At 39.0% G+C, this 25,548-nt stretch overlaps 1 protein-coding gene and 1 long non-coding RNA gene across 3 annotated transcripts in view; one reads left to right on the top strand and one right to left on the bottom strand.

Moving 5' to 3' along the window:
- Nucleotides 1-201: 201 nt before the first annotated feature.
- ANXA5 (annexin A5) overlaps nt 202-25,548 on the bottom strand; it is a 31,029-nt gene continuing 5,682 nt past the window's right edge. Inside the window, exons 3-13 of one of the 2 annotated variants that reach the window (XM_025874110.2) lie at nt 19,453-19,537; nt 18,016-18,110; nt 16,562-16,675; nt 14,167-14,257; nt 11,314-11,393; nt 10,797-10,853; nt 5,034-5,127; nt 4,065-4,160; nt 2,268-2,326; nt 1,909-2,031; nt 202-744 (exon numbers count right to left, since the gene is read on the bottom strand). In XM_025874110.2, the coding sequence (XP_025729895.1) occupies nt 682-744; nt 1,909-2,031; nt 2,268-2,326; nt 4,065-4,160; nt 5,034-5,127; nt 10,797-10,853; nt 11,314-11,393; nt 14,167-14,257; nt 16,562-16,675; nt 18,016-18,110; nt 19,453-19,537 (957 nt within the window). In that variant the 3' untranslated portion in view covers nt 202-681. Of the gene's footprint in view, nt 789-1,908; nt 2,032-2,267; nt 2,327-4,064; nt 4,161-5,033; nt 5,128-10,796; nt 10,854-11,313; nt 11,394-14,166; nt 14,258-16,561; nt 16,676-18,015; nt 18,111-19,452; nt 19,538-25,548 lie in introns of both variants that reach the window. The other variant, XM_073892214.1, reaches the window with a different exon arrangement.
- Nucleotides 2,595-13,974, top strand: LOC112826030 (uncharacterized). The gene is made up of 3 exons (XR_003208830.2): nt 2,595-2,725; nt 5,899-5,997; nt 13,837-13,974. It is a non-coding gene; the product is annotated as an uncharacterized lncRNA (long non-coding RNA).

Consider the following 25,548-nt stretch of genomic DNA (forward strand, 5'->3'; position numbering starts at 1 on the left):
GGAATGACTAGGTCACAGGAATAAAAGCAGCAGCCTAAGGACTACGGTCAATGATACTGGAACAGTGTCACATGGTGACAGATGGTGGCCATCCTGCGGAGAGCACAGCACAGAGAACCTGAAACTAAAGGAACCTTGTATCAACCATAGTCAAATAAAAATAATTTTTAAAAAGTTTTTCTGAACACACACCCACACGAGTCAGGGGGAAGGAAATGTTTATTTCTCATGAATCTTTTAATGCAACCACCGTAATTTTTCAGGTTTAGTTTAGTAGCAAACTTGATTAATAACACTTCCAGGAGTTCCATCATTTTAAGGCTAAGGTTCCGATTAAGGAAATACAGTTATCAATTTAATATAAATGAAGTTTTTTAAAAAGGCTAAAAGCAGTCAGATCTTTTAAAAGAAAATCTAAATGACCCAGACTTTAGACTTTAGTAATGTAAGTATGCTTCAGTACTACAAAAGACAAAGAGAAAGAGCTTTACTGAACATCAGCAAGAAGCACCGCTATTTTTCTTCTGCAACATGTATGTTTTGGTCATTAGCACGCTAGTATGAACAAGGCAATGCGTCAGGCACGGGCATACAAGCAAGCACAGTGAGAGGCTTAGGAAGGTCGCCGGCGTCACGGCGGCTGTGGCCAGCATGGCGCAGGATCTCTCTCCAGCTGGTACCTCAGTCGTTCTCTCCTCCACAGAGCAGCAAGAGGGCTTTCTTATAGTCCCCAGACGTATCACCCTGAAACCCGAATGTACTCCGTTACCCTCCATGAGTCACAGAAGCTGCAGAAAATCAAAAAACTAAGTGTCTGGCAACAAGTTTTGTTCATGTGACTTTGCTCCCAAGTGGATAATCTCTGTGTATGTGACTTTCACATCAGGAATGTTATACAAGGAGTTTCCTACCAATGTAACATGTGTTTAACTTTCTAATTTTACCCCTTAAAGGCACAGCTCTGAGACAATGAAGTATGTTCTTCCCTCTGGTAATGCAGAGAACAAGGAAGCTTTTACAATGACATTCAAACCGAGCTTTCTAAACCTTTAAGTTACTATCACATACTATGTGTCTGGCTAAGGGAGGCAATCCTGGGACTGTGTGGCTCTTGTGTTTTTGCTTCAAAGACAGAGGGGCAGGATATGCTTTACCTCTGCTTATCTCACACACAGATATGTATGATAAATTAATGTTTCAAGCAAAGAGTGCATGTGAGAAGTCTCTAGTGCCCTTCAACCCAGCCACACCTACACACAAAGTTCAAAGCTTGCTTAGTTGAGATCCTGCTTTGCATATGGCCCACTTTCCCTTTTATCAAAAGAAAGAGGAGAGAGAAAAGAAAGGGAAAAAAAGAAAGAAAGAAAAGAAAGTCAAAAGGCCTTAAGCCAAATTTAAATATAGGCCAGTCTCCCTAGCTTTTTAAAAAAAACAAAAATGATAGTAATACCTAAACTCTTTACTTATTTCTGATATGACCTGGCTGGTTCTTTCCTGAACTACGAACTAATACCAGAGACAAGGTGATAACAGACAATAAAGAAAGATCGAAGTGAAAGGAAGGAGGCACTGATAAGGACACCTGGAACTGATAAAAGAGAGAAAGAACAAACACATTATCTTCAGGGGTGGGGGCTGGGTTTGATGAGTCATCTGTCACCACTACTAAATGATGTTCCTAAGCTCCCCAAGAGCCTCAGCCTCACCAAGAGTCCATCTTTCACTTGGGAGCCATCATCTGTACTTTAAGGAAATATTGTAAGCCGAGCTTTATAAGTCACGGCTCTAATCACGCCACTAAAATTTGAAACTTTATACAACAAGTGGGTTCTCCCATCTCTTGTCTTACATGCTATCTATTGGTCTGCTCTGGATTTCTGAACATAATTTAAAGAAAGGTTCTACTACCTTAATCATGGAATAAAGAGAGGTGGCGAAATTCTTCCTGAACTCCTTCCTAATGTTAAACAAATCAATCTCGCTCCTGGACACCACGATTCTGATGAGGGTATGATCATCCGTCCCCGCTCCCTATAAGAAAGAAAAAAAGGGAGGCACACTGTTTCAAAATGTCAAACAGAGCATCAAACTTCCCTGAGTTAAGATGAATTGATAAAGTAAAACAATTTGGTAGAATTGAACTGCATGTTTTAAGGAGAATTAAAAAAAAAAAAACCAAAGTCTATCATTTAAATCATAATAATACAAAGGGAAAGATAGCTAGAAAGATAAATTAATTAGATGGAAGATTCAAGATATACACTTACCTTCATAGCATAGTAGAGGGTTTCTGCAAGGTAGGCAGGTATACTTCGAATAGATTTCACTAAGAAAATAAATAATATGATGGTCAGATGCTATACTGATAAGAAAAAATTAGTGATTAAAAATCAAAACTTGCTTCATGCTTATTGCTCTACTTATTTACAAGCATAAAAATAACCTACGCTAAAAAACTGCTCATTTGCAGGCTGATCTGATCTCCTTATTCACCAAGTATTTTCTTAGAAACTGGGATGGAATTTCCTTAAAGTTCTGAGTTCTGCAGAGAAAGTTGTGTAGAACAGGACGTGTGAGGTTTTCAACACCCCTCTGTTCTAAGCACCTTTCTGCTATCAGAGTTTGGGCAGCCTGGGCTGTTACACCACAACCTTCTTCACCCTCAGGAAAGGATACAAACATCCTGGAAGTTTCTGATCCAACATATTCAAGCAAATAACACAAGGTACCCACTCCATCTAATCTTTGACAAATCTTGGGACTATTTTTCTGTAATCTTACCCTAGGTATTCTCCCCAGATGCCTTACTACCCATGATTTACATAGAGCAGCACGAGACTTACCCAATTCAGGAGAGACACCAGATAAACTGGTTAACAGAAAAGAGTATCTTCCCTGAACATGTATGTATCTACTCTGTGTTAGGGCTGCTCAGACCTCAGTCAGCTCAGCTTCAGAAACTATCCCTATAAAAATTCCTTAATATACAGAAATAACAATTCATTAATTGGGGGGTGAAGTTATTCTCTCTCTTCCAGTGCTTAAACGCCATTATTTTAAGTGTATTCTAATTATGAAGGGGTTGTGTGAAAGTTTTCTATTAAAATTCATTAAGTGTGGAACTCAAATCAAAGGCTACTATTAGTGCCGGTTCATGCACAGCTTTAGCTTATTCTCCAGAGGACAGTACAAAAACTCGAGCTCAATGCCAAATACTCAGAACAAACAGACGTTCACTCCAAACCCATATGAAAACTAGGGTCCCTGGGAACTCACAGACTAGACTCTCCCTGGATTTGGACAGTATATAATACTACCATAAACTGCACAAACTCAGTTCTCTAATTTTTCCAGATCATTCTGAATATTTAGCTAAAACAAATTTCCAAAGTAATCTGAAAACAACCATCACCACATCTTCCATCATACAAAAGACACTTTTTCTAGCTCAGATGCCAATTTCTCAGTCTGCCTCAAAGCTGTGAGGACAGTATTCAAAGGGATACTACAATTCTACCCAGTATCAGAAACAATATTCACAAGCCTCTGAGATAATGCCCACACTTCAGATTCATAACAAAATAATATTTTGGGGGCACCTGGGTGGCTCAGTCATTAAGCGTCTGCCTTTGGCTCAGGTCATGGTCCCAGAGTCCTGGGATCGAGCCCCACATCAGGCTCCCTGCTCTGCAGGAAGCCTGCTTCTCCCTCTCCCACTCCCCCTGCTTGTGTTCCCTCTCTCGCCATGTCTCTCTCTGTCAAATAAATAAATAAAATCTTTAAAAAAATAAATAAAATAATAATATTTTTAATAAAGCTTCAAAATGATTTTTATAAACAGTTGCTTTAGTATTTCCATAGGATTAAATGAACTAACCAGATAATCATGTATTTCCAATATCAAAACAGACTTTGATTTGGAAATGCGGGAGTTCGCTTCACTCAAAAATCATAATAAGCTCTTCATAAAGAGAGAAGTGGTTATTTTCAGATACAGCTTCAACTGAATGAAACACTTTAGCTCTTAACACCATTAATATTATATACATTGTAAAACCACCTACCAACAGCAAGGAGTAGTTGCTCCAAATTACCAGAAGTCTCTCGGTCAATGGTTTCCTCAATTTGAAATCCTGATATAGTCATGTATTTATCAAACACTATAAAAAAGGAAAATGATTTCTCAATCCTGTAAGGATTATTCTGTACAGAAAGAAGATACTCTAACCAGGTATTGTCCCACTGAATACAAATCTCCCCTTTTTCCTTGCCGACAGAACCCTGACTTTGTCACAGAGCTTCAATATACCCAAGCCCTAAATAATGGATTATAAAGGTTCTTTGTTCACTGAGTTCCCAGCCTCTACTTACTAGTTATAACCAATGCGACCCAAAGGTAAATCTACTAGAGAGGATTCTGAGTAATCTTTCCTTATCAAGAGTGATAAACAGATATGATTAGTTTACCCCTTTCTTTTCTTCTTGCTGTTAATGTTGATAAATTTGGGGCTACAGTAGCCCTCCTGTGACAATCAGGTACAGGGCACGAGAAAGAAAACCCCAAAACACCAAGGACAGTGAAGTAGAAAAACAGAGAGCCCACCCAGGTCCTGCCAAATCAGCCATGTGTTTAAGGCCCCAATTAGTAGGGTTTCGTGTCACCTGAGCTCTTTCCCACCTGATACCACAAGAACTGATGAATACCTAGAGAAGAGATCGTGGGTGCCACTATTTAGGACGAAATGCTTGAAGTGAGCCACAGCTCAGCGGTTAGTGACTATGAGAGTAACAATCCAGAGGCCTAGCTCCCTCGTCACCCTGATAGCAAAGGGGGGACTAAGTATCTCTAGTTCTGTAAAACTAAAACAGCAGCAAAGAGAATGATGAGATTTTTCAAGGTTACCAACAGGAAGAAATACAAAAACCAATTCACTCAGGAAGCACCTATTATAAAGCACATATTTTGGCACACTGGCTTCTGTACTTTCAAAATTAACCAAAGTACCTGTACCGTACACATTCTTTTCACTCACCCCTTCTCAAATGAGACACACTTCGTGTCCCGAAGATGGTGATAAACTTTTCTTCATCTGTCCCCCATTTCAGTTCTCCAGCCTGAAACAAAGCCTGTGAAAATTTCAACCTCAATTAGTAAGCCGTTTCTCCATCTCATTTCCAGGTTCTGAATGACACTGGTGTTTCACTCCCTGTACATTAATTAGCCTAATTCATCATCTTCTACTTTTCAATTCTAATGTTTCCAAAACTCAGTGAGGTGAGTCTGGAGCTACATTGGAGCTTGCCACTGAACTGTGCCACAGAAGATTAATGAGTAAGCAATAAATCACAGCAACAGGGCAAGATTAAGTGTTCCCAAAATGTCTATGGTACTTCCAGGCTTTCGGGGGCAATGGTGTGGGTGGTAGAAATTTCTGATTACCTCACTGTTGACACATCCACTTACAGACTGGAAAAGAATTTAACTAGGAGCTTAACTATGTTTTCTGTTTTGTTTACTCGGCAGTTGTTCAGCAACACATGATAAAAAATAAACTCCATATTTTCTCTTTTCAGCTGCAGTTTAACCAAAACTAGCTACAAAGAGTTTTCACATTTCTAAAAGATCACAACGAATTTTTAAAAGGTTGTGGGTATAGCACAATGCCTGGCATATAGTAGGCAACTAATATATACTTGTTGAATAGTTTGAGTGTCCATATTTACTTTTTTTACATGGAAAATATATGCTTTTTAGTGTTCATATAATTGCTGAAAAAATAAAATTATATACAAACACCATCATTAAACCTGAGTCCACTTATTGAGATGTGGATAATTTATTAAAACCCAGTGAATCAACCTTTAAAATGTCTATACTATCCTTTTGTTCATTTCTAGTTAAGTACACCTATTAAACCAAGACAAATGCAATTTGCTGAGCCTGCTACTTGGACTGGCCTTTATGCTCACAAGCGGCAAACCAAATAAGGACAGAAGGTGATGTGATCATAGCACGTGTTTGGATGTAGAAATTTTGGTCATAGTGTGTTTAAGAATATAGATTTTGGTGATATATATCTGTTTTTTGTTGTATTTCCAGGGAATTTTGAAAAAACGTGTCATATCCTTACAATCAGTTTTGAAATCAATTTAATGATAAAAATAAATAATATCAATCCTGGTTATGTGAGAATGTTCTTCAAAACTGAAAAGAGAGTTACTATGAAAGGCATGGCAAGTATCTCAACTTTAGAACTATATCATGGTATTATAGACCTGTCTTAAAATAACTTTTTAAATCTAATAACAAAAATAACATGTGTTCACTGAAAAATTTTGTATGAGATAAAACATGAATAAGAAAAAAACTACCATGAAGGCCAATATCCCAAAGATATTGGTTACTACCTCTAATATGTTTTCTACACATAGATAAGATATACACACACATTAACGCCTAAAAGAGAGAAAGGGTGCATCCCCTACTATACAAGCATTCCTGAAGCACTCCTTTCTTAACAACTATTCTATATTTCTAGAAATTTCCTCTAGTAGGTATAGCAGTTAAGCCTGTTATATGGAATAATTTGTGAAATGGCTATTTTAAACTATAATCTCTTCATTTTCTCGAAAGAATTATGTTTGAGATCAATATCTACTCTAAAACTATTAAGTAAATCATATGCAGTAATGATAACCTTCATGCGGAACAATTATTTAAAAGTTTTATTTTGTCTTGTTTTAATGTAAGAGTGCTTTCTTCTAAATGAGGATGCTGAACATCCACGGAGCAGCTTCGGATGAAGGCCCCTCACACCTCCTCACCCTCCCCCCTTCCCTCAGGGGGGGATTTACAGTTGAACACAGTTTGATAACCTCTGGTTCAGTGCAAAGTGCAGAGGTTTTGGAGTCAAAAAGACCTGGGCCTCATCCTTATCTGTGAGATCTTAGATGAGTTAATCTCTTGAGTCTCAGTGTCTTCACCTAGAATAGGATTAATATTTCTACAGAGTCATTAATGGAGATTATGTAACTTTATAATGAATGCATCAAAGAGTGTCAGGTAATCAATAGCAGGTACTCAGTAAACATTGATTCCCTACCTCTTCCCTTTTCTTCCCCCTCCTTCAGGTTTATCTCCAAGATCAGGAAAGGAGGATTTAGAGGGGGAGGAGGTAAAATCAGTTTAACACATTAAAAATATAAGAAAGTAAAAAAAATAAAAAATAAAAAACAAAAAAAACCCCACTATAAATAAATAAATAAAAATAAAAATGTAAGAAAGTAAAGTGGATTATCTACAAAATGTTGAATTCCTGGGTGAATGACTCACTGTGGCTTATCAAATCCCTGAAATAAAAGGAATCCTCTTAGTGCCAGGTATCAGCAGAGAAAAAAATTCAAAAGCTTATAAAAGGGCCCTTTGTCTCAGCTTACTCTCAATTAAGAAAAATTCCCATTAGTGACAACAGTCCAGCTGCCCCTGCTACCAGAAAGAAATGGGTGTGTTCTTTTTCATAACACCAAAAGGAAAATTATTTTTAACAAGCTGAATTCATTAGTAATAATACATTTTTTTCAAAGATTTATTTATTTATTTGAGAGAGTGTTCGAGCGCGCATGTGAGTGTGAAGTGGGGGAGGGGCGGGCAGAGAGGGAAAAGGAGAGAAGCAGACTCCCTGCTGAGAACAGAGTCCCAGGCCCTGAGGCGGCCCATCTCAGGACTCTGAGATCAAGACCTGAGCAGAAATCAAGAGTTGGATGCCCAACCAACTGAGCCACCCAGGTGCCCCAATAATAGTTTTTAAAGAATCAAAGACTAATAGCCAGTGCAGCATGTTCTTTGTTGTTCCTGATCACCGAAAGGGTAAAGAAAACCTGAATTCTATTCAAGGGATTTTTTTTTTAAAGATTTTATTTATTTGAGAGAGCTGAGAGAGAGAGAGAGAGAGAGCACAGGAGCCAGAGGAGGGGCAGAGGAAGAGGAAGAAGCAGGCTCCCTGAGACCCTGAGGTCATGACCTGAGCCAAGCAGATGCATAACCGACTGAGCCACCCACATGCGCCACTATTCAAGGGATATTTTAAAGTAACTTCATAAGACAGTTTTCAGATGTATAAAGTTTCCCCTTCACGGTCCTGAATGGTCATATGCTCTGCACAACAGGTAGGTGACACCTATACAGCCCTGGTACTCAAAGTGTGGTCCCAGGACCCCAGAGGCATCACCTGAGAGCTCGTTAGAAATACAGAATCCCAGGCTCCACCCGGACCTACTGAGTCAGAACCTGCAGTTCAAGGAGATGCCCAGGTGATTCACAAACACTTAAAAGTCTGAGAAGCACTGCTATACACCGAGTGCTCTGAGGAGAGAAATCAATGAAAATAAGGGGAAAATGCCCTGTTTCCACTCCCTGGCCTCACATTGCAGCAATCCTCTCATTGCACCACCAGTCATGCTGGGAAATCAGCCCACTGCCCACTAATGTAGGCCTCACTGCCGTCATCTGAGACTACTAGAGTTGGCTTCTTCCACCGTGACCACCAAAACACATCTAGACTACTCTTGAAGAGTCCAGGGGTGAGAATCACACCGTTTCCTATGAAGCCCACAAATAATTAATGCTTGGAAAGCAGTAACGTAGTCTCCAACAGTTGGGAGTAGTTTTGAAGGGCTGATCTACCACTTTCTCAAGGAGGCAAATTTCTTCCTCCAAGAAGGCAGAGTTAAGCTGGATTTGTGCTTCCAATCTGTATTTAATAAGCCTTTTATATGGTATAGGCGATGGGGGGAGAGGAACTAGCAGGCAAGAACACAGACTGTTGTCTAGTTGAAAGAGAAAGGGCTTTGGGGTTAGACAGGCCCAGGTATAAATCCCAGCCCCACTACTGGTCAGTGGGGGCCATGGGTTTGATTCTCAAATCCCTAAGCCTCAGTTTCTTTATCTATAAAAGAGAAATTATTCCCCTGTACTTCAGAGGTATATACTAATCCATTCACCAGTTATATACTGAGTGCCTACTGTATGCTAGATCCAAAGGATACAAACTGAACGGACAGCTCGGAGTGCCCTGGGCAGGCAGTCAAGTAAATAGCTTCAATATAAGGCAGCTGGACTGCCCCTGTAAGGGGCACCTGACATACACTTGGCGGGGGAGGGGGGGGAGAGGAGGGATCAGGCAGGGATACCTGATGAACAACTAACCTGAGGACTGACTCCCGAAGAGGAAGTAGTCAGGTGAATGGGTGGAGGAAGGGGCAGGTGGAGACAGAGCAAGAGAGGCTGGAGGCAAAAGAAAGCAAGGGACAGATAACAAAGAGGCTTATAAATCACATTTAGGACCTTGAACTTTATTCTGAGGATAATGGGATCCACTGAAGTTTTAAGGTTTTATCTAGGGACGTGACACAAGAGGTTTGCATTTTATGGAGGATAGTGAGGGAAGCATCAAATACTGCATAGACAGTCCTCAGTACACATCCATTTGCTCTCCTTCTGTCTCCAGCAAGGCAAAGAGATCTACCCACCCAAAAGAATAATAATGCTCTTTCCCATTAGCAAATTCAGATTACACATCCAATAGTTGTTTCATAGAGAAGAGTCAACTGGAGGAGTGAAGATGGTTCTTCCTTTTTCCATGGTGTATGACTAACAATCAGAATTATATATTACTTGGGGCACCTGGGTGGCTCAGTGGGTTAAGCATCTGCCTTCAGCTCAGGTGTGATCCCAGGGTCCTGGGATCGAGTCCTGAGTCAGGCTCCCTGCTCTGTGGGGAGCCTGCTTCTGCCTCTGCCTGTCTCTCATGAATAAATAAATAAAATCTTTTTTTAAATATTAAAAAAAAGAATTGTTTATTACTTGAAACATGTGACCAGAGAAACAGGACTACGGTATTTGATTCTATGAATGCAAAGAATTCCTTTATTACCAATTTCCAGTTTTAAAGTCTCATGTTTCAAATTTCCTAATATTTATTTCCCACATTTGACTACTTATGTTTTTAAGTTTTTTAAACATATTTTAATTCCAGTATAGTTAACATACAATGTTATATTAGTTTCAGGCGTACAATACAGTGATTCAACAACTCTATACATTACTCCGTGCTCATCATAAGTGTATTCTTTAATCCCCATCACCTATTTCACCCACTCCCCTGCCCACTTTCCCTCTGGTAACCATCAGTTTGTTCTCTATAGTTAAGATTTGATTACTTGCTAACTATACTATTACTTGAAACTATACTAGGATTTAAAAGCCATTTAAGTACAGAATTTCATTTGGGAGTCATTTAAAAGCAGCTGACAAGAGAACAATCCTATTTAGAATTCTATCGAAAGAAAGGTGGAGGAATTCCCAAATACTATGGTAACTGATAATCTACTATGTATTAAAACACCATTTATCACTAAAATACCTCATTCTTTTCTCTTTATCCTCTCCTGCCAAGACACCTACTGCCTCACTAGCAGTGGAATCAATAATACCTGTGGTTTTTGGTAAAATTACCCATTTTGTGAATTTCCATGATCACCAAAAAATATATATATATCTAGGCAAAATTCACTATTTATATGTAACTCATTTTATTTCATTTCCCTTTTGGGACAAAATATTTAGCTGGCCAGGTCAAAATGAGAAAAAATATACTTACGAGTCTTATGATTTGTAAAGGGCCCATAAATAACATTATTTTTAGATGCTATCACAATCTATATTACGATTTTCCATTATCATGGATTCTTTTTTTCATTCAAGTGTCATAATAAAGTCACCACATATCACATCTCACCTGAGCATCTTGTTCAACTTGTGCTTCATCAATTCCAGCATCAGGGTCTCTATTAGCCTACAAGAAATAATGTCACATTATTGAATTACATGAGCATTTTTATTCAAAAGGAAAATTAGTTCCACCTGATGGTTGTGCACATAAAGCTCTTTCTCTTAGGAATAATACAATTTTAAGATAGCAATTCTACAATATTTCACATCATCACACAGCACTGTCCAAAACCAATCTGACCCTTTTGATTTTAAATCTTATGAATGAAAGAGAATAGTGATATCTTAAATTAAATAAAGCAAAAAAATAAAAAATAAAAAAAATAAAAAAACCGTTAAGTTAGCTAGCTATTGAGAGTTTAGGTCAGATATTCTGAAAAACAAACAAACACAGGCAACATACAACCACAATCAGGCAAGTATGAGAAATGATTAAAGAATTTTAAATGACCTTACTTAACTAAATCCAGACAAGTCCAGTTTCAGATTTTTTAATCAAACTCTAAACAGTCTCTACCCAATACCTGAAGGAGAACCACCAACATCCTCTGGTAGTACCCTGATGTATCTCCCACCACGTCATCTTCCAGGCTTGAGCCATATTCTGCAACAGAATAATTTCATACTTATTTATAGCTTCTTTCAACTAAAAAAGGTAGCCTGCCCCATTAATCAAATGGAAGAGACATAAAGGAAGGAATATTTGATTAGTATAAATGTTCTCTACTCCATCTCTGAGTGCTCTAAAGACTAAAGGCAAATGCTTAAATGAGTGACTGGTAGAAAACAAAGTCTCTCAAAAGCACTCAATTCAAGCCTAAATCCAGACTCAGCCATTTAGAAACACTCTCAACCAGTGCAGTTAATACTCTGTAGACATGTGATGGGTACAGGAAAGCCTCTAACATACAATTGATCATAATTTTAAACTCTAATGCTTTCTTCCAAAAGTTTTACATGATTAGTTTCCAAAGGTCTTCTAACCTCTAAAATTCTGAGTTTTTCTTTCTTTAGGCATGGCCATTCTTTCCCCTAATAAGATATGTTTTCCTCTGCAGCAAATAAAGTTAACTCTGAGAGACAGCAGTGATGTTTTAAAATATGCCCCTTCCTAGCTCTATTTCCAGTTATTCCACATAATGCCACAGGAAAGGGGAGAACTGGAATCTACAAAAGTCTACGCACCCTCTTCACTAACTCAAACAGCTACTATTGAAGGCAGCTCCAAGACATTTAAGTATTTAATCATTATTTGAAAGCAGACAAACTTTAAAAGCCTGACACTTCTGTATTAAAAAGTCTAGAAGACCACAGGGGACAGGAGGGAAAACCAAATGGAGAGAAATCAGAGAGGGAGATGAACCATGAGAGACTCTGGACTCTGGGAAACAAACTGAGGGTTACAGAGGGGAAGGGGGTAGAGGGAGGGGGTAACCGGGTGATGGGTATTAAGGAGGGCACGTATGGTGATGAGCACTGGGTGTCATACACAACTAATGAATTGTTGAACGCTACATCAAAAACTTATGAAATACTATATGCTGGCTAACTGAACATAATATAATATTAAATAAATAAATATGTCTAGAAGAGCTCCATCTTTATTTCAACTAGTTACCCAAATACAAAATGTTGAAGGACTCTTCTATCCCTTCGCGTACTACAAAACCTGTAAGTGATTAATGATCAAATCCTTTCACATAGTTCCCCTCCCTCTAATCTATCCCCATCATACCTCCCACCAACCTATGGCCCACCTAGGTTGGGCCATAACTGCCTAGCTTACCTCCCCACACGTATAGCTACCTAATCAGCCTCTTGATTCAAATCTCCTTCCTTCAGTACTCCATCGCCCATTACACCACCCCTGAATCAAGTGCAAAGCTCTCACCCAGTCATGTAAAACCATCGAAACACAGCCTGCATTTACTCTGTTTATCTCCCGCACGAGACATGCACATACCCTCCAAGACAGCCAGCTTCTTTCCACTCCTTCCATATACTATTCTCACTCTAATCTCCATGGCATTGCAGACAGGGATGAACACACCATAAATGTTTTCTTCACCTCCCCAAAACCTACCTCATCTTGAAACCTTGTCTGACTGCACCACAGAGCCTCTTCTAACATCAAAAGCCTTGATGACCTCTCCGCTCTAAATGGATTCTTGCATGAAACATTTTTTGGTATTTGACTTTAGTTTGGGTTTTGCTATCCTTTAACAGCTGCAGTCAGTTTCTAAATCATGTCACCCCTCAAGAGACTGCACACTCCTTGAGGACGGGAGCTATGGTATGTGCACCTTTTGTGTCATTCGTGACAGCCAGTGCACCACCAGACACACAGCCAGGGCGTAGTACATGACAGCACCCCGTTTGTCATCCAGCACACAAAGGCTCTCTCACAAACGTCAACACGCCCAGAGACAGATCTTTGAATATTACATCAAATAAAACTCGTAGGTGATCTTCTGCAGTTACATGTATCCCCTCTGCCTTAGTGGTTGGGACCTATCCAACTTTAACAAGAGAAGCAGGAAAGAAAGATCCAGCACTTCAGAAAGTTAATCATTTAAATTTCACACTGTTCTGACTTGCTGAGTTACAATGTCATTTCTAAAATAAATAAACTAATGCCAAGACAAGGACACATTTTCCTAGCTGAAGGCACTCAGCTTGTTGGTCCGCTGACTGAGCTGATAATCTCAGGAGTCTGCTCAGTCAGGTAGGGGAAAGAGTCTGGTACAGAAAATGTGATGAGCAAAGAACAGTCTCCCTTTACTTTTTATTTCATTTTCTTGGTTCCATTCACAGAACATACTTCAGATTGAAATGACAGATTTTTTTTTCACAAAAAAAAGGCACACCAAAGAGAAAAATTAAAATGCAGAATATTCAAGCACTGCCATTGACTAAAATGACACACATTTACTCAAACATTTTCATCAACTCTGGTCTGGACAAGGTTTCTTTTCTCAAATTCCAAAAGGGTCTTTTAGATAACGCTTAATTTCTACTAATATTAAAACTGATTTTTTTTTTTTCAGGAAGAAAAACCACCTACATCTTGAAGTTCATGGAAAAGAAAAACAACCTGTATGTCCCTACACGAGCTGCAAATTCTACATAAAAGTAAACTCCCATCTTCATCAGAAGCTTCTCTTAAGTACCAAAATAGATACAGGTCTAGGAAAAAGCAGTCTTTTCCTTACTGAAGGAAAACAAGCTTGAATTGTTGCTTATTCATGCATTCGCTCACTCGTTTATTCAGGAATCACATATGGCCTGCCTCCTGTAACCGTGAAGAACTGCACTCACTTTAGAAAAGTGAAAAAGTGACAGTGAGATGAAGGGGAAATAAAATTCCAAACGTTTACCTTCTTCATAAACTTGTTTTATGGCTCTCAGTTCTTCAGGTGTCCTTGAAGCAATAATTTCCGTCAGTACTTTTTCATCTGTCCCAGCTCCCTGTTTGGAAATTTATTTTTAATAGAGAACATATGCCAATAAGATGAAAGAGTTATTTTCCTAGAACAGATGTTACCCAAATTGCATAATTATATAAATATAATTATATAAACTATCCAACTTAATATTCCCTTCTTTATATACAAGTTCTATTAGTTACAAAATTAAAAAATTTCCAATTAATTTTCTCTCCAAAGACAATTTTATCCTTTTTTGTCTAATGAAAAACGTTTATTGCATGTATGTGATATATGACCCAAAAGAGATTATATAAATTTTTAATTTTATTCTAAATAGTTTCATTCTAAAGAGTTTAAAAGTAAAACATGTTAATGAAACATGAAATTAAGAAGACTGAAAGAGTAAAAATGAAAACTTTACATAAATTTACGTGGAGGAGCACTGATACTTAAACAATTGTATCTCAAAACATAAAGCCCCTGCCCTCAAATTAAGTTTTCCATGGAATTTCCAATTCTGTACCAAAGGAAATAATAAATGTAGCATTGCTTAGTAATTAGGAACTGGATCAGTACAAAGGAATTGAAACATGCTTTCTGGATTTTTGGAACGTACAGTTGACCTTTGAACAACGTGGAAGTTAGGGGCAATGACTACCTCCCAAGTCGAAAATCTGTGTATAATTTTTGACTCTCCAAAAACTTAACTACTAAGAGCCTACTACTGTGCGTCGGAAGCCTTACTGATAACATGAACAGTCGATTAAGACATGTTGTGTATGTTATATGCATTACAAATTGTATCCCTACAATAAAGTAAGATAGAAAAAAGAAATGATATTTAGAAAATAATAAGGAAAAGACAGGAACTATACTGTACTGTAAAAAATCAGTATATGCATAGTTCAAACCTGTGTCATTCAAAGGTTAACTATAATTTTAGTTGGTTTTCTTTCTTCTGATGATAAAAGTCTATCTACACTGCTAAATTAGAAGCTACAAGCAATGATAGAGATGAACTTAGTTTTTAAAAATAGCATTATTCTCTTTATATCTCTGTTTCTTTTTCAAAAATCAAGCACAAGGGGCGCCTGGGTGGCTCAGTTGGTTAAGCAACTGCCTTCAGCTCAGGTCATGATCCCAGAGTCCTGGGATCGAGCCCCACATTGGGCTCCCTGCTTAGCGAGGAGTCTGCTTCTCCCTCTGACCCTACCCCCTCTTGTGGTCTCTCTCTCACTCTCTCTCTCAAATAAAATAAAATAAAATAAAATCTTAAAAAAAAAATCAAGCACTGAAAAACCTATGTTTATGCTCTGGCAGAATTTCAATTACTACTGACATTTCAGAAGTACTCCACAAAAAGGCTGTTTTTCAATAATCTGAGATTTTGTTTACTCCAAAAGAAGCACTGTGGGCAAATGAAGAGAATAAGCACAGAAAAGCTCCTAACTTGATAAGGCCTCTTCTCCCTTCACTCCATAAGTAAGAATCCCTGTTGTTAAATCTCCTTTTGCCCATTCAAAATCTACCACTGAGTGGCTCAGTCATTAAGCGTCTGCCTTCGGCTCAGTTCATGATCCCAGGGCCCTGGGATGGAGCCCCGCATCGCATCGGGCTCCCTGCTCGGCAGGAAGCCTGCTTCTCCCTCTCCCACTCCCCCTGCTTGTGTTCCCTCTCTCGCCGCGTCTCTCACTGCCGGATAAATAAAATCTTTAAAAAAAAAAAAAAATCTACCACTGATTGTACTACTTCCTGTCCCGTAAGTCTAAACAAATGTTTCAAAGTAGACATATTTATACAATATTCCAAACACCAGTCAAGGGAATATACATTTAGTTATTTGCTACAATGAAATTATAGTAAGATTATCAGCTACTATTTTGGTATTATATATACTATTTTAGTATTTACAAGTATAGGAAAGAAGGAAAGGGTATTAGAAAATCCTTCCTATCTGAAAATTCTCTCTGTGGCGTTATTTTTTTAACCTAAAATGATTAACAATATTATTTCATAATCGGGCAACTTTCTATTTTAAAAGATAAAATACTTAACCTGTAACATTTTTTAACACATCTCAAAATTAGAAAACAGGCATGAAGATAAAATATAAAGAGCTGCAAAAAATATTAAAATTTTAAAAAGCCACTATTACTGAGTTAACTATACAAAAAGATTAAATGACACACTTGTAATTTTCTCCCTCCTTTTCTTCTTATTGCCTCCTATGCAATTTTGTCCTCCAAGAAACCCTCACAGAAATAATTCAAAAATTTTAACTGTAATTACCAACACAAAATAATAGTATTCATGACAAGAATGTTCCTCTCACTAATTCTTTTACCTTAAGAGCATGCTTCAGTTCATAGGCATCATAAAGCCGAGAAGGTTTCATCAGAGCCATGATTAATTTTTCAAATTTTCCAGTCAGTTCTGATTTCAGGTCATCCAGCAGGTCCTAAATTACAGAAAATACAAATCTGTGAACGAGGCAGAAATTTTAAGGAGATTCTTCTTAAATATAAAGCATAGCTCTTTGCACGAATGAATTATTTATGTTGCCATCTCCAAGCAGAAAAAAGGCATGTGAGTTAAACAAAACCCCAGTTTTGAATAATGTACTTTTGACATCTGACCTAAAGCTTAAGCTAAAACAAAGTCACTTATGTGTCAAAGTATTTGTTTTTAAGAAATGTTTTTCTGAATTTCAACAGTTAAAAAATGAATACAAAATACGTTAAAGATAGTTTAAAAGTACTGTTTTGAGAAACATGTGTATCTTTAAAAACAATTTTCCCAAAATAAAATCATAAATGCATTTTTACAAATGACAAAATCTAGCCTATCATACCCAAATGAAATAATTTTTTCTTTCAATATTTATTAATATTCCAATACATAATGAATTATGTTTATAATTATGCTCCTGACTACCGAGAGACAGCTGCTACTACGGAGAAAATATAATTATGAAAAGAAAAGCAGTATTCCCCACCCATTCCAGTTTCAGCACATAGGAAACCAGAAACTATGTTCAGAATACTCTGTTTGCTTTGCATTTGTTTCTTAATTGATGAAAACAAATTTTCAGAATAACAAAATTGTTTTTCATATACACAGTAATTCATTTAAATAACAAATTTAATTTTTATTTGATCTGTTAATCAAATAAGAGCATTTAAATCAATGAACTAAAAACACATTTATTAAAATACCACTCCATGAGGAACCAAGAATGAAACTATGTCACAATAAAACAGACTATCATACAGGTTTGCATCTAGAAAATAGCTCACAAAACAATCCTGAGAAGGAAGCAGGCAAGAAGAGAGGCAGCTATCACCATGGGATCTTTAGGCACTTTGGTAGCATCAAGCAAGAGAAAACAATTATGGGGATAAGTTGGGTGAACATTGTAAACCAATAGCTGATAATTAAGAAACTTAAAAAAATGGGGCGCCTGGGTGGCTCAGTCCTTAGGCGTTTGCCTTCGGCTCAGGTCGTGATCCCAGGGTCCTGGGATTGAGCCCTGCGCCGGACTCCCTGCTCCGCAGGAAGCCTGCTTCTCCCTCTCCCTCTCCCACTCCCCCTGCTTGTGTTCCCTCTCTCGCTGTGTCCCTCTCTGTCAAATAAGTAAATAAAATCTTAAAAAAAAAAAAACTTAAAAAGAGAAAAGGAATAGTAAAATCAGAATAACAGAATAAATAATGTTTACAAAGGAATATTCGTAGAGTTCAAACTAGCCTTAAACCATATCGGGGCTCTCACATTGTAATTTAGGATGAAGTGCAGTCTTACCCTGCCAAATAGAGTTTTAAAAGCCACGGCGATTTCCTGGCGCTGAGCATTACTTCGGGATGTCAACAGAGTCAAGATGCTCTCCTCATCAGTGCCTGCAATTTACGTTCGAAGAATTACATCTTGGCTCCCCCGTGCCCACTGTTTCAATAACCTTTGGGACCAGCACCCCAGTCACTTTGATTCCTTACCTCATAAAATAGACTTATTAAATAATTCATTAAGCTACAAAATGCACAACATATAACATGTTATATTTTCAGTATAAACTATCCCCTATTCCTGATGTATTGTGAAGTAGGTAGAAAAATATTCCCGACTTTTTAAAAACTGAGTGCACCTAGTTTTTCTTGCAACAGATAGTTACTCAAACAATGGATATTCACAAGGCAGGTGTTGAGTGTTACAGGAGATTAAGAGAGGAGAAAGATACAGACCCTGGTTTCAAATTACAATTTAGGGTGAAAAATACAAATACACAAGGACAACCTTGAGCTAAGGCAGAATGTTACAAGTGCTTCAGGAGAGGTCCAGGTGTTGAGTGGGGTTTCAGAGGAGGTTCTCTTAGCTGATAGGTGGAAGGACTTTTGGGAAAACTTCATGAAGAAGGTGACACCCAAAAGAGTCCTGAAGGATGGAAGGGTTTTATCAGGCATGATACAGGGAAAGAGGACAGGCCTTTAAAATGAGGGAAAGGCTCAGCAGTAGGAAAATACAGGGTTTTCACGAATAGCAGATAACCCAGCATGGTTGGGTCAGAGAACACATGGAATAGTAACATGAGCTGAGTCCGACAATGTGGGCTGGGATACTAAGGAAGGGCGTGCACGGCCAGAAAGCTAACGCTAATCTTGCTACAATGGAAATCTCACAAGATGTTCAGAATGGAGTGAGAAGGGGTCAGAGCCAAGTCTGAAGAAGGTGGATCCCCACTCATGGACACTAGTATAGAAGGAGCCTGAGGACAGAAGATCAGTTCTGTGTAGAAATCCTCCAGATGAGAGGTTTATACATGGCTAGAAAGGAGACTGGGGAAAGAGAAAATAGTTGAATGCAAGAGACCGCAGAACTAGACACCTGATCGGGCAAAGGGGACAAAGACCTGCACAGCTGATCACTCTCAGGAATGTCTGCTTATCTACTCGGTCAGCTACCTCCCAGGTAAAGCTGAAAAGCTAAAAAACAAAAAGGCCAAATTTAACTTCCTGATCAGTTGCAAAGATTGAATATGTCAGTCATAATTATTTTGTTACCTTCATGTATCTTCCCTCCTTTTATACATTTCAGTCATAATTATTTTGTTACCTTCATGTATCTTCCCTCTTTTTATACATTTCAGATAAAATACTCTAAAATCAGTGACTTTTTGTTTGGGAAAACAAATGTCACGTGTTTGTTTGTTTGTTTGTTTAAGAACAAAAGGAAGGTTGAATTTACCCAGGCCTTTCATGGCCTTCCGAAGAGTTTCTGCATCAGCCCGCTCATCAAATCCAGGGAAGGCAACCACGGTGCCTTTAAGAGCCTGGGACAGGAAACACAGTGATATTATTCATGGCATGACCAGTACAGACAAAGCAAATAATAACAAAGCAAGCCATTGCTCTATATCATGTTCAGTCTTTAAATAAATTTACCATTTGATAACTCCATTTGAAATGGGAAGAGGACCACTTACAGTTTGGATTAGCAGAACCAATTCAGTGCATGAGCTATCCTGGTCCACCTGCAATACCATTAATGGGAAGGTCTGGCTTCCAAGGCCTTCGTCCCTTGGGCATTGCCCCCAGTGTCCATGCCCCGGTGACACCCCCAGATTCACAGAGGGCACTTCCTTGCAGGATTCCTTCCATTTAAGTCTCTTGCCACTTTGATCGAGGGCATGCTGAACCTGCATTGAAACTTGATGCCCTGCCCTAGGCACTCAACTCCAAGTGATATTTTTACTACATAACTTTTCATCTAGTCCTGTTTCTTTATATTTACTTAGGGATTTTATGATAACCTGGTAAAGCCTGAAAAAATATTTGGTAATTCATATGCCAAGTCTTTGAATTTAGAACTTTATAAAAGTAGGGACACCTGGGTGGCTCCATTAAGCATCTGCCTTTCAGCTCAGGTCATGATCCCAGGGTCCTAGGATCCAGTGCCGTATCGGGGCGGGGGGGGGGGGTCCTTGCTCAGCAGGGAGCCTGCTTCTCCCTCTGCCTGCCCCTCCCCCTGCTTGTGCGCATGAGCTCTCTTTCTCTGACAAATAAATAAAATCTTTTTTAAAAAAAGAACTTTATAAAAGTATATTGGAAGACATTCTTCATAAGCTTTGCTGTTATGCTTATTTTATCATATATGCAGTGCTTTATTTATTTATTTATTTATTTATTTATCAGCGAGATTGAGAGCATGAGCAGGGGGAGTGGCAGGCAGATCAAGAAGCAGGCTCCCCGCTGAGCAAGGAGCCCAGTGTGGGACTTGATCCCAGGGTCCTGGGATCCCGACCTGGGTCAAAGGCAGACGCTTAACCAACTGAGCCACCCCGGCATCCCATGTAGTGGTTTTAATCATCGAAATATTTTAAGGCTTCCCCCTCAAAACCTGCAATATCATTAGTTCTTTAGAATCAGAAGGTTTTATGAATACTGAGTCCTAAATTTTTATCTTATGATAAAAGGAAGATCCCAGCATTAACTTTTACTAATAAATGGTTTTGAAGTCCTTCAAAACTCCTGTTAAGGTTCTATCTAAAACTGAAGAGGGGCGCCTGGGTGACTCAGTTGGTTGAGCATCTGACTCTTGGTTTTGGCTCAGATCATGATCTCAGGGTCATGAGATGGAACCCTAGGGCAGGCTCTGCACTCAGAGAGAAGTCGGCCTGAGATTCTCTCTCCCTCTCACTCTGCTCCTCCCACTGCTCACGTGGATTCACACTCACTCTCTCTCTCTAAAATAAATAAATAAATCTTTTTTTTTATTTAAAAAATAAATAAAACTGAGGGAAAAACAGCTACAAGAGGGGAAGGGCTGAGAATACTTGTGTTGGTTTATAATCATGTGTGTTTTATTAGGAATGCATGGAAGGACAATCACCTACAAGGAAAAAATTTCTGGCAATTTCATGTGGTTCAACATAATTAAAAGAAACAGTAAGTTGAGAGAGAAATTGATACGATTTAAGAAAACAGTCTTCCAAAATTGGCATGGATTAGGAATGTCCTATCTCTCAGGTCAATCTGCAGTTTCCCTCTGTTTAGTGGAACCACTTCAAATTGATTATGAAGACACCATCAATATGTCATCATAAAAAGTGAATAAATACCACAGGTTCTCTCAGTGTGAGAACCTAGGACTGACATGACAGATAACTTAGTTCTCTTGTCTGTTTTTTCATTCACTTAATAACCATTTTTTGAATGCTTTCCACATGCGACTATTGTACTACTCACTAGGAAAAAGTGATGGTCTCTAAAAGTCAAGAGAACATGATAGGCACATAAATAATCAAGTGCAGTAGAGTACACACATACAGGTTTCATCGGGGTACATATACACATAAAGGAGGGGCTGAGTTGGGAATAGTGGAAAGAGAAGATATCAGAAAAACTTCCCAAAAAATGTCTTGAAAGTTGCCTGTGATTTTCCAAGGCAGGTTCAAGAAAGTAGAGAAGTACAGGAAGGTATAATCCAGTGTGCATAAAAACATGAAAGAACTAAAAAATCTGGTGCTTTGGACAAAGGATTAAGAGTTTGAACAGATTGAAGCAAACAATAAGTATGCAGAGAAAAGAAATGGTGGTCATGGTGGGAAGTAAGGAGGAGCTGCAAGGCCATGCTAAGAAGTGCCAACTTCATCCTGTAGGCAAGGGGAAGTCATTAGGGGACATTTCAGTAGGGAAGAACAATGTCGACTGTGCCCAGTAATATTACTGGGGCAGCAGTGGAGACAACGGAATGGACTAGGCAAGAGTGGAGACAGGAAGGCTGTTGTAAAAACAACTAACCGAGGAAGAAGACAGGACCTGATCCAAGTCAGGAGCGGTGGTAATGGAAAGGAGAAGACAGAGAGGAACAGAACCAAGGCAGAAGGGAACCAATTAGGATGATTCCTTTTTTGGATGGGCAATAGGATTGCATTTCTCCCCAGTAGGTATACTGGAAGAGAAGCAGGCTTTGTCAGTTACCAGAGTACGTAAGTGGTCAGTGGAGCTGTGCGAGGAGGCTGTCACAAAAGGCAATGTTAGTGGGGTGGCAAGGAGAACCAGCAGAGAAGGGAAGGTCCCCTACAATCAGAATGGCAGCTAAGGGGCACCTGGGTGGCTCAGTCGGTTAAGCGTCCAACTCTTGATCTCAGCTCAGGTCTCAATCTCAGGGTCATGAGTTCAAGCCCCTGCACTGGGCACCTAATACTTGCTCAGTGTGTCAATGAGCCAAGCACAGTGTTCAGAGCTTCACATGGATCATCTCATTTTACAGGTGAAGAAACACATTGGCTTAAGAAATGTTTGGAGAATCATCCAAGGGACCGTCAAGCAAGTAGCAGAGCCAGTACCTGAAGACAGGCCATGGAACTGCAGGCTATTAATCATGATGGTGCATAGCCTCCCAAAAACAAAAAGGAAATCTCCAAAAAGGGTTGTGATGGCATGGAGAAGCCAAAGGGGAAAAAATGTTCCAGGAAGAAAAGAAGAAAAGGCAGTGTCCAGTATCAGAGAAGTCAAACAGGAGGTGAGAGTGAAAGGGTCCAGCGGACTTGATAACGAGGTCTTTGATGGTGGTAAAAAGCATGACTGGAGAACACCAAAAAAGTGAATTGTGAGGCAAAGCAGCTCCATGAACTCCGATTTTACAAATGATGTTTTTTTTTCTTTCAAAAACTCACTTTAAAAAAAAATACTTTATCCAGTTTATAGGCTATGGAGTTGCTAGTAGATCAGGAGGTTAAGAACAGAGGAGACAAGAGAGATTTGCCTTAAAAAGACATCTGACCGCTAAGACTGAAGGAAATGAGGTGAAAGATGGAAGGAAGTATCCTCAGAATCTCAGCGACTGACTATGAAGAAGAAATAACTGCCGATTGTATTTTTGAGAGCTTTCTAGAAATGGAAACACGTGCTACATTCCACACGATCCAAGTCACTGTCAAAGCTAGCCAAAGCCACGTAGTGGTAGTTAGGGACCAGAAGTGAATCACAGATGTGAGTCACAAGGGCAGAAACCTTGTTTGGATGTCCTGTCCAAACCCCATCCCAGTCCACACAAAATTGTCTGCACTGGGTAAATGTGACTTTCCATGACTCATGCTAGAGGGCTTCTCCTTTTTCCTATAGCCCCACTAGCCTCAAGTTAAACATTTATACCTTACCCAGGTTAATTCCAACTGTGAGTGGGTACTGCTTCCCTTCCCCCATCCCGAGTTCCTCGTCAGTTACCTTCACTCCCTGCCACCAAGGTCTTCTCAAGTGCATTAGCATATATTCTCAGACCATACATGGCCAAAACATGTAATTCACTCTTTTAACTCTCACCTTCAAAATTATCCACTCTCCTAGTTCTATAATTTTGTAGGCTTTTTTTGTTCCTTTATGCTAAATGAGAAAGTTCTTTACCGTCAAGGACTAGGTGTGCCAAAATAAAATGAACATAATTAAGCCAAAAAAAAAAAAAAAAACAAGTGAAGGGTTGCTTTTCTAGACAGAATTTAAAGAAACGGGAAAACAACAACAGAAACAACAACTTCAAATTTAAAGATGAGAAAACATTCACCTGTCTGGAACCTTTTAAACTGAAGCCTTCCTGAAGGCTCAGAAGAGAACGAAACCCTCTTTAAATCCGTCTTCCAGTTTAAGGAAATCAATACTTAATCAAACACCTACCCAGCATTCCTCATAATACTAATTAGGAAGCCAGACACCAGGAAGCAAACCACTACAGCTGAGCAACTGCTAAGCGGTCACAGGGTGATTTTTAAGTATGGTTCTTCTGAGGCTCAGGCTTGACAAAAATCCTCTGGAGGCTGCCCAGAAAGGTGGGGAACGGGGATGTCCAATGGCAGAACTCTGCCTTCACTCCCCAGCCAGAGCAGTTCAGGTCTTATCTGATGTACACAGGACAGGCCCCTTAATATTTCCTGTGATAATGCATCCTACTGAGGAGCAAAGAAAAAAAAATTAAAAGTCACTGTACCAAGAAAAATAAAATGAGCAAGAAAGGAGGGGAAAACCAGCATGATATGATTATGATCAAAGTTGCAAGGTAAAATAAATATCAGAAGAAAAAAAAAAAAAACCTAGAATCTCCAAGAGGACTGAGGGGTATAAACACAGACAACAGGGGGTGAGAAATAAGATCTCAAGCCCTAATTCTTACCCTTGCTCCAAATTTATCAAAAAAGGTGAAAGTTAAGTTCAAAGCCTTAAATTCAAATTGGTTTTTAACCGTTACCTTGACCCCTTTCTTAAAATCAAGTGTAAGAGGGGAAAAGTATCATTATAAATAATTTAAGTTCTACGCATAAAGGTAGAAAAGAAGTTTTGAAAACGAAATAAAGGTTTTGTCAGTATGATTTAGGTTTTTGTTGTTTCTTTAATGCTCCCATGACTATGACTCCCTGCCAGTGTAAGAATGCCTTCCCTTGGCAAATACCAACAAATGGAAAGTTAAACTGTCCATGAATAATGGTGATGCCTTGAGTTAGTTAAAGTAGGCAAATGCATTAGCCTCCAATGAGTACACATTTGAGGTGGGGAATGGGGGGGTGGGGGTTCTGTTTTACCTAACTGTTCAATTGGGCATTCTACAAATAGTACTTGAAAAGCTATATCACTACCCAATTCGTTAACCAATGCTTCAGGAAACAAGCTTAGAGACTTCTCATATTAAAGAAGAGTGTGCATGGATTCACAACTTTTTTTTCCTTTTGTTTCTAAACAAGGGGCAGAAATCTAATAAACATGGCTGGTCCTACACAAACGTAAGAAATGTTAGCCTCAAATCATTTTTAGTTGTAGGAAGAGGAATAATACATAAATAAATGACCTACAGAGATGAAAGAGGATTTAAAGATCATATATACTCTGCTGCTTACTAGACAGCACCTCCTAAATGTTTTATACGGAACTCAAATTCAACAAATCCACTACGAACTCTACCTACTCCCCCCACCTCAAACCTGTATTCCTTTCTCAGAGAAAAACACAAATCAACCACTCAGTCAAGCAAGCTATTCATCTTGACCCTGATCAGACCCTTCACCACCAATGACCACCCCACTCATGCACCCAATCTGCCTACTCTTCTGACAGTCCCCTCCTATCTCAAGTCCCAGCCACTGCCTAGTTTGTCTTTAAGATTTCACTGGGATTGTAGCGGCAGATTCCTAAGTGGTCTTCCACTATTCCACTTCTCTCTCCTTCCCTCCCACCTCCTGCACCATCACGCAGTTTCTGTCGCCCTCAGAAATGCAACATCACACCAGCACCAGGGTGATCTTGGTTAAATGCAAGTCTAACCATGGCACACCCCAACTTAAAACTCTTTGATAGC

This window comes from Callorhinus ursinus, unplaced genomic scaffold (assembly GCF_003265705.2).
Source record: "Callorhinus ursinus isolate GAN/ISIS: 27379988/994484 unplaced genomic scaffold, GSC_fseal_2.0 scaffold4, whole genome shotgun sequence".
Classification (NCBI taxonomy): Eukaryota; Metazoa; Chordata; class Mammalia; order Carnivora; family Otariidae; genus Callorhinus; species Callorhinus ursinus.